General features: G+C 37.9%; 1 protein-coding gene across 1 annotated transcript; it reads right to left on the reverse strand.

Moving 5' to 3' along the window:
- Positions 1-2,814: 2,814 nt before the first annotated feature.
- Positions 2,815-8,949, reverse strand: LOC127813210 (probable polygalacturonase). Its single transcript, XM_052354055.1, has 5 exons — positions 8,145-8,949; positions 5,782-5,902; positions 5,127-5,301; positions 4,412-4,482; positions 2,815-3,872 (listed from the first exon to the last, which is right to left on the reverse strand). Exons 1-5 carry the CDS (start codon positions 8,478-8,480, stop codon positions 3,244-3,246), a joined length of 1,332 nt encoding a protein of 443 aa, XP_052210015.1. The 5' UTR covers positions 8,481-8,949; the 3' UTR covers positions 2,815-3,243.
- Between the last annotated feature and the right edge of the window lie 1,106 nt (positions 8,950-10,055).

Raw genomic sequence — 10,055 nt, forward strand, 5'->3', positions numbered from 1 at the left:
AATTTGTCAAGATCAACAAGAAATAAACACAATCACAAGAACACAAAATTTTATAGAACTTTGACTAGCAAATGATTTTTAGGTTTCATTCAAGAGTTAATAATTTCAATTATAATCCTAAATTTTATACAAGAGCCAAAAAAACCTTGAATAGAACTTGGCCTTTGTATAGAAGGTAGAAAAGCTCTCAATAAATCACCTTAACCTTTATAAAGAAACTAGAAAATCATGCAATAAATCACTTTGCAAACAAAACAACCTTTGATGTAAGTAATATAAATCTCACAGAGAATATCAATACAAAACTTACAAATCATATAATACAAAGACACTGACTAAACTCAGCTATTCTTTCAGTGTAGTTATTCCAAAAAAGTGTTGTCCTGCTTTTGTAGATCGAAAAAATTCAATTGACCCTGGCACAAATGGGATATTTGGGATATTGGAGTCTTTTGGTCAACAGCTAGATGGAGTGGCAAGAGTCCCTAATAGGTGGCGAACAGATTGATTCTTCAAGCTCTAATGGATTTCATTTGGAAGGAGTGCAATAACAAGTGTTTTCGTGATCAAAAAAGATCAACATTCCAACTGGCTCACTTGATTCAATGTGCAGTGTGGGCCTGCCTAGTGACTATTCGTTTTAGGTTGTCCCCTCAGAGTTATACTTTTCATCATGTCTGGCGGCTTTCAAGAGACCATACCTCTTCCCCTCAGACTTATGCTTTGTTGATTCCCATTTTACTTGGGTTATTTGATGTCCAGGCTTTGGTATCCCAGATGTTTTATTTGTTGCCTTGTCATATTTTGATGGGATTTTGTACCTCTTTTGGCCTGTTTTCCTTTTGTACATATTTTAGTTTTCTTCAATTTTTCTCTTCTTTTTATGTTTATTTTATTTTTATCTTTATTTTATTTTATTTTACCCAGAGGGTGATCGTTGTTGTCTTGTTTCCCTTAGTTTTTTGGTGGTCCGGGGCTTGCCTTGTCTTTGGTTTGTAATCTTTTTTAGCGTATTTTATTCTATATATTTCTTATTTACTGGGGAAAAAAAATATCTCTCTTGTATTCTTGAACTTTCTATATCTTCATTTGAAACATGAGAAGACTTTTTTTAAACAGAGTCTTCCCAACTAGGGGTAGAACAATGGAGAAAGCTGAAATGTCTTCAATAAGTGCCTTTATTTTTCATCAAAAGACAATGAGATATATTTTACAAAGATAATAAATCCTGTAAAATTAATCCCAAGAATGATAATATCTTCCAAGGCTAAAAGCAATCAAGTCAACATAAATTAAAATGGAAATTGATACATGAACAATAAGAAATAACACAAAAGCTTAATTAACTAAAATAAGAAAAATCTTCAACATTTTTTACTTCTTTGAAAATGTAAGAGATCAATAGGACACATCTCAAAAGAGAGTGAGTGGTTCAAACATATAAGAATCAAATGAGAGTTTTTGGTCCAAGTGCCCATGGATGCGATAGTGTTAAGATGTTTGTAATTTTTAAGATGTATGAAGAAACCCTTTAGATTTCTGTAAGCTTTTAGAATGTCTAAACAACTTTAATTCAAAAGTTTAAATAAACTTTAAGAACAAGAACACTTACCAAACATTATTCGAACATCTGTACCTCTTAGTTCAGATGTTTAAATATATTTTGGACATGCATCAAATGTAATGAACGTTCTAAAATTTTAATATTTTTTATATTTATATTTTAAATCACAAATTTTAAGTGTATATAACATTTACTTAATGATTGATAAACATAGTGAGTTTTTAAATATTAAAATGTTAAAAAATTAACTATTAAATGTCAAATTTTACTAATTATATTTATAAACTATAATTAGATTTGGGGACCATTAGATTCCCGAACTCTTTCCTATGAAAAATAGTTATGATGTGTGTTAATATGTAAGCATAGTTTTAAAATTCGTAGAATCACATTTTTAAATGCTAATGTGTAAACAAATGGCACGGGCTATGGACTTGTCAAAGTCAACTAATTATGTTTAACTTACCGTGTACGCTAACCCACTGAATGCGGCGGCGCAATCAAAAGCATAATTGACTACCGCACCTGATCCCAGCCCCGAGCGAAGCACATATAGCCGGTGAATACCTGCCGCCTTGCACGCGCTGCCCGCTCCTCGCTTCAAAGAACCAACGTGTGTGAAACCTCACCTTGCACGCGCTAACTGCCCGTAGAAATATGTATCCCAACAGCCCTATATATACAGATTCCCGATTCTGCGTTTCCTCTCCAAATTCGCATTCCTGGTCTCAGCCATGGCCAAACTCGCCTTTGCACTCACCGTTCTATTGTTCTTCTTCGCCTTCGCATACGCTGAACTGCCGCGAAATGACGTCGCCGATCCCGATCTATCAAGTTCTTTACCGGATTCCGACGCCAATCCGGCCATTCTCCTGCCCGTGGACAAGCCAGACACTGAACCGATCAAAGCCGTCGAGTCAACGCCGCTCGAAGTGGAGGCCGCTAGATCCAGCGAGGATCTGCCGGTATCCAACGCGCAAACCGAAGTGAGGATCTTCCGGATCCGCCCGATCAACCGCCGGTTCTCCCGCCGCGGTTGCCGGCACGCGATGTTCAAGCAAGGAGGACCCCATGAGATCTCGTTCGGCAACGACATGATAATGTCCGGCGGCAAGGGCAAGGACTTCGATCCGGAGATGATCCGGGGCGGCGATCGCCCGATCCCGGCCCGGGGGATGAGGTTCCACCGCCACGGCCCTCCCCACCGCGAGGTGGTGCCGTGGTTCCTCTCCAACAGGCGCAACGACGACGACGTGTTTGTCAAGCACAGCTTAAGGGAACCATTCCGCCTCAAGCACGAGGAACATCGCCATGAGAAGGAAAGCGAGGACAGAGAGGTAGAGGAGGAGGAGGAGGAGGAATACAGAGGTAGAAAGGAAGGCGGCTTCTTGAAGCACTTTCGCAAGTTCCTGAACCAGTTTGATTTCTGAGAGTCCATATACACCTTATGGTATACATATACATATGTTTTTCCCAATTCCCAGTAGCTATGTATGAATGTCGTGGTTTAGCTGTTTCGCCCCTTCTGTATATAGATTTGCATCTATCTCGAGATGTAGAAGCATATGCGTACGTTTAAATAAAGAAAAGGCGTGAGTTTTTTTACTGCAAAATGCACTATTAAGTACAATAGATAGGTAACACTCATTAGAACAACTACCATATATTCTACAACAATTTCAGAAGGGAATTGAACATGTTTGATGAGTGGCGGCAAGTTCTGAGCATGGCCAAGGGCTGACCTTGACGGCGCTGCCAACAACATCAGAGCATTGCCACGGGGTTTTTATTGGTGGTGTTCCTAGGTTGATGTTAGAGAGACAAATACCTGTGAAAGGGGAATTCTTTATGCCGTGAATTGAGCCTGGCTGCTGGACGTTCTCGCCCCAGACGTCTTTAATTGTGATGTCCTTCACCACCGGCAGAGCGTTCGGGTTGAACTTGTCGTCAGGGTGGTCCCCGACATCGCCGGCGATCTTGATACCCTTTCGGACGTTTTCCATGTACACGTTTGACACTGTAATGTTTCTAATGATCCCTCCTCTGCCGATGTTGGTCTTCACATGGATGCCGACTCCCATGTTGTAGAGGGTAATGTGCTCAGCCAATACATCCAGTATTCCACCGGAAGTTTCGCTTCCAACTGCTATGCCGGAAAACGGGGATGAACCTGTTATCCGCCGGATGGTGATGTCGTGGCTGGGGATGCCATAAGCAATTCCATACTCGTCCCACCCGCTCTTAACTGCCACAAGGTCGTCGCCCGTGGAAATGTACGAGTCCTCAATGCAAACATGGTGGCTTGAATCTGCTCGAATTCACCAGAACAATATACAGATGGTTATAATTCACTGAATGAAAGATCTCATTCTAACTAACTTAATAATCTAACATGTCTGCCAGCTTAATAATTTGGGTCACCTCCAGCTCCAGGATCGGACAGTAAAAAGAAAGAGTGAGATGACATCAAGTTTTCCTTCTAATAACATATGAAGAAAAACAAAATATCCAGTTTCTATCCACAGAAGAGGCCTGCCCCTGATACTCAGCAACCAAATAAGGATCCATGGGTCCTTTTTATGCACCGCCACCATGCACAAACATGGCAGCGACGGGGCACTACACTAGCTAGGGACCATATCAAAGTAATGAATTATGCATTCCCAAGTTTAAGGAAAAAGGTCTTATCTTCCTTGGGCGAGATATAGCAAATCATAAATACAACTTAAGTGTGTTTGTGTGCCCAGTTAGCAGAGTAATACATATGTAACAGAAAAAAAAATGAAAAAGAATATTTAAGGAACAAATAGGGTGAAGAAAATATCGCAACTGTTTTACAGAGCGTACCTGGATCAATTCCATCGGTGTTAGGAGAGTCAGGTGGAGCCAGTATGGTCACATATCGAATAACAACATTGCTGTTGAGAAGAAATTAACAGTCAGGCCAACAGTAGTCCCACACCTATGCAATTTTCAAGAACTTGTACTATATCAAGTAGATGTCGTCAATAAAGCACAAAATCTTAGCTCCACAATAAAGTTTTGAAGTAACTCATGTTTCAAGATCATTTGGTATTATGGAAAAAGACCAAATTGGTAAGCAAACTATAGCTAAGCCAGGAAGTGGCTCCAAAACCAAGTCAACTATATACTTTTGAATTGCATCTGATCAGGTGGACATTATCATTCTCTGATAACACCTACGCGCTTAATATTGAGCATTGTGGATTTAGTCCCCACATAATTATAGATAAAAATGCAAACATCATGACTCAATAAGCACTTATGATCTGATGCTAGGACTTTATGAAATAGATCATAATAAGATCAAGATAGAGAAAATACGATGCATCATACATGAAATCAACCCCAAGCATGAAACAACAGATACGCAATCTCATTCTCTTATGAATGAATGATAGCATCATTAAGTGAACAGGATAGATAAATGGTAATATATGTATTATTATTAAAATAAATCTTGTATACGAGATATTGCTTATCTGAAAAAAAAAAAAAAAAAAAAAAAGATGACTGAACGCAACGCAACATTCAACATTACCTGCAATAGACAGGGTGAATGTTCCAAAAGGGGGAGTTCTTGAAAATGACATTAGAAATGATAATGCTCCTGGAGTTTATAAGTTCAATAAGATTTGGTCTAGTAAATTGGAGGGTTCTCTGCCTCCACATGTTCCACCAGAAAGCTCCCTGGCCATCAATCGTTCCATTTTCACCTAAAGAAAGAACCACTTTGTCAAATCTAAAAAACCTAAGACCGTACTTAGCAAAAGAGCAATAGGAAAGGAAATGTTTAAAAATAAGAATAATAGTAGAGGATGTCAAAATTACTTAATTACAGAAAGGCAGGTCACACAGATGAAAATAACATGCTTAAAAGCATGCCGTGCAGGTCAAAAAAAATATGCAAAGCCCTAACCCAACTCAAAAAAATCTTGTCCCACCTAATGCTACAATAATTTTCTTGAACATTGCAATTGATTGAGCGCTATTTTCAGCTATATTCATAAAATCAGGAAAAGGAACAAGGTATTATGGCCCTCATTTGAGAATAATAAAAGCATGTCATGCAGTGTGTCACATGTGTGGCGAGTTCTAATTAGTAATACTATGCACTTGTATAATGGATTAGGCAGGCTGCTGTAGGCTGGGAATAGCCACAATCAAAAGATAATAAGTGTTATGCTTATACTGACCAGTGATGACCACATCACGAAGCCCATCTCCATGGATAAGGCTCATATATCTTCCTCCAGGACGTTCCCTCCCTCTTCCATATGAAGGCAAGGGCGCAATCAAAGGCCAATGTTTTGCATCCTAAAGCACCAAAGGCGGAAGAGTTGCAAATCAGTGTAATATAAAAACATTTTCAAGCTGCATTTATACCATTTTTTTAAAAAAGCAAAGAGAATATACCACAGCCAAATTACCGGTTCTCTTTTTTGTTTTTTTTCCTTACTGTACCTTTATTTTTTCCAGGTAAATAACACATTTTGCTGATACATGTACATGTATCCAGTGGCGTAAATGGCTAAGTAACTCCAACAGAGCACGTTAAAACTAAGAGCCAGAGTGAACTTCAGATTGACACCTGGATTAACTACTTACTAGGACTTCTAAAAATCATTTAGTTATATCTTCAGCATTTCAAAACCAATGTCTTAAGTGGAGACTGTGTTCTATAGAACATAACCAAACTTTTCAATTAAATACACACTAGCAGAGAAAGAGAGAGCAAATAATGTTGTAACAGTTGTTAAACTAGTATGGGATCAATTTCCTTTTTTTTAATTATAATGCAAAAGGATAAGTGCACAATTCAAAGTGCAAGGAACACTTTACAAAAATGGTATTTGAAATACTTGCCAAAAGGAAAATTTCTGTCATGGGTTGCTGCGATAATTTAATAGAGGAACCCACAGAAAAGCTTGCAAATCTTAGAAGTTGGGACCACTAATGTTCCTGTCAGACATGCTAAGAAGTTTCAGTAATCAAGATTAAGACCAATGGTGTGCCATAAGATAGGTAGATCAAACTCATACTATCAGAATAACGGCATTGCCTGCATTTTAGTTATCTATGTATACAAATCTAAGGTTAGAACATTACCTAAATGGAAAAGGGGATCTAGTATAAAATGGGGCATAGATTGATGAATGGAAGATAGTAACATTGCAGCTGTGAGTAGCAGGATATACGTACTTTTTTTAAATAATATTTTGCGGTCATAATATGTGGTGGATGATCCAACCATACTAACAGTTCATAACCATATAGAACAGAAGCTATATTAATTTCCGTTTTCTCAGAAAAAAAAAAAACAAAACTTTCCATTTGATATCCATAATTTTACTTGGTGATAGTTGCAACAAAGAGAGAGACAAATACATTTGTCACTGTGCTCGCTAGAGCAAGCATGGAATCACCACATTATTAAAAAATCAATAATGAGCTCATCAAATTAAGCATGGAATCAGCACATTATTGAAAAAAATAAATAAATAACATCGTCACACATACCAACAACCCCCCCTCCCCCGCGTCATGCCATATAGCTGTCCAGACTCCAGCCATCCTGGTTGTCACGCATCTAAATAACATCCACATGCAACCACATCAACCATTTATCACTGGACCCACCATGGGTTTTGGCAATCCTTTAATTTCCATACACTCTATATGCAAATTTTTTATTGTGTAGCCCCACCTTAAAACACCACTTTAAACTCGATCCAAACACCAATGTGGTCAAGTGGAAAGAAAAGGGAAGGGTGACCCATTCCACCACGAGGCACAGTGCAAATCTCAGTATGCTTGGCACATAGACCCTATTCCTCATACAAATTATAATTATTTGACCATCATTCCTAGAGCTGTAATGCTACATTGGAGCTAAGATTTTTTGGAAAGAAAAGAAAAGGGGAAAAAAATCATTTTCCATTTTATCAGAAAAATCTTCTAAACATAGCTCCTGGACCTTCTTTTTTTTTGGCTCAAATGTACTCGTGTACTTTACAAATGCTTTGATCTTATAACCTACGTACTGTTAGTTACCTCATAGGGTAAAAACGAACCAATTTGTAAAGTATAAATGTGTAATTAAGTCAAAAATAAGTTCATGGACTAAAGTGATAAATCGCAAAAAGTTCAGAGCTAAATTAAGCTTTATGCAAATGAAGAAACCAACAAAGTCACACCATCCTAAGACTGCTATAATCTAAGCAGGCCTAACTGCAGTCTTCTATAGAATCACAATGATAGTCTCAGCAGTCGGCACTAATGCTACGCTATTCTATCAGAAATTTTTATTCAGAAATCCTCCTCGGAACGATATCAATGCGGCGCAAATTGCCACGTTATCCTGGTTAGCATCAAGCATTATACATATGATAATTGCAAACTATGGCGCTTAAGCTAGGCTAGAATTCGAAGACGACCAAATTCCTTGGCCAACTCAGACATCTTCTACATTACTAATTTACAATTTTACACCATAAAAAGTGATCACAAACACTAACATCGGTAACAATCCCAAAATCATTTTAACCAGCGAAAGTACCTGAGTAGCTTTGATCACGGCACCTCTGGCCAAGTAAAGCGTCATGTGGCTTGTAAGGTTGAAGCTCCCCGTTAAATACACCCCAGGAGGTATGTACAGAAGCGTGCCTCCCCGCCGCCTCAGATGCTCAATCCGATAAATCGCCTCCATAAACGCTTTCGTGTTCAGCGTCCGTCCGTCGCCGACGGCGCCAAAGTCTGTAATCGATATCTTATCATTCCGATACCTCATCGGCACCAATCCAGAGCAAGTCACAACATCCGCAAAAGCCTCGCGGCTCGCTAAAATCGAAATGGCCGCGAAGCAAACTAAAATCGAGAAAACAAGTCGGAGCATTTTCAGAATCAAGAAATTCCAAGGCTCAACTGAGATAAAACTTCAAAAATATGTGAAAGTAACGAATCCGGTTGAAAATTTTCCTAGAAAATGAGGTGCTTGAAGGCGGAACAACAAAATGTATCCGAAAGAACCAAAGAGAAACTCCAGAAATCACTTTAAAGAGTGATAGATCTGCAAATGATCCAAGAAGAAAGCTCCAAAGACGCAGTTAATGAAGATTAAACTGCAGCAGAAGATCGCAGAAATCAAATAAACAAAAATGCATAGAGTGAGATCGGGCGGCGGCGGACCGATGATTGCGAGTCACAAGAACTGATCGGACGGCTGAAAATCGCCGTTCTAGGTGGCGGCTGAGTTAGCAAATCGGAGCTCTGTCGGCGAGTGGTTGTCTCCGACTTCCGAGAAGAGGAGAGACAGAGAGAGAGAGAGAGTGAGTGCTTGGTTCCGCACTTTGCAGAGCGTTACAAGCTTCCCTCCCTTACTTATTATTGTAGTGTTTTTTTTTATTTAATTTATTTGTTTATATTGGCTTTATATGGGGAAAATAATAAATAAGCAACGGATAGTTAATAATGTGCACGTGAGATCCAGGATAGGAGCTGGCAAGGCGTAATTGCTGCATCCATTCCAGCTCCACATAATTATTTTTAAATTTATATCATATTTATTTGTAAAATTATCAATTCATTTTGAAAAATTATCATCACTTTTATGATGTAAATATGTTTATAATTCAATAGACTAAGTAAAAGTAGAATTTTATCTCACTCCACCGGGTAATATTCATATACCAACGTTTATGTTCATACTTTATATTCAAAGTGGAATTTATATTCAAAATTTTTGATTCGTCACTACTCCATATGTATCAGTGTGGTGCTCTCAATTGGTTCTTTTTTATTTTAAGTTTTTCTTATTGATCTCAGTGTTTAAATTTGTCTGAAATTTATTTAAAATTATTATTCTTACGCGATCCCCATCGCTCATGTCTTTGATTTTCACATAAAAGGTAAACCGCAAGTGATGACTTTACCTCATTGCGCAGAGCAAGAAATTGAACCCACGACTTACTAATACGAATACCAATTTATTATGGTCTAACCACTTGACCTATACTTTGAAGGCTTGTTTAAAACTTCCTTCATCTATAAAATGAATGTGGGGTTTAGTTTCTTGATAAATCTTTTAATACTCAAATCAATCATGTACTCAAAAGTTCATGACGTAATAATAATATAATCAATATATAATTATTAAGATATTTAATGTCGACGTTTAAAATTAGTCGACTGTGATCCGTCAACCCACACTGATAAAATAAACGCAAATGCAAAGAGAATAAACAAATAGCACAAAAATAACGAATGATACACAAGAGAGAATTTTACGTGGTTCAACCAGAATGATACCTAATTCACGATTGTTCTCTGAAAATTTTGGCAGAGTAATAGTATGTAATTGATCATGCCCATGCAATGATTTTTTAACCCCTATTTATAGAGTTGGGTATTTACAATTTGAATGACTTCTAAATATGGAATGATAATATTATGGGGATAATATGTCCTTATC

This window comes from Diospyros lotus, chromosome 11 (genome assembly GCF_014633365.1).
Source record: "Diospyros lotus cultivar Yz01 chromosome 11, ASM1463336v1, whole genome shotgun sequence".
Lineage (NCBI taxonomy): Eukaryota > Viridiplantae > Streptophyta > Magnoliopsida > Ericales > Ebenaceae > Diospyros > Diospyros lotus.

Coding starts and splice junctions, on each gene's coding strand:
- LOC127813210 (XM_052354055.1), bottom strand. CDS start 8,480: ATGCTCCGACTTGTTTTCTCGATTTTAGTTTGCTTCGCGGCCATTTCG. Junction 5,903..8,144: donor CCGTGATCAAAGCTACTCAG/GTACTTTCGCTG, acceptor TTGGTGCTTTAG/GATGCAAAACATTGGCCTTT. Junction 5,302..5,781: donor TCGTGATGTGGTCATCACTG/GTCAGTATAAGC, acceptor TTCTTTCTTTAG/GTGAAAATGGAACGATTGAT.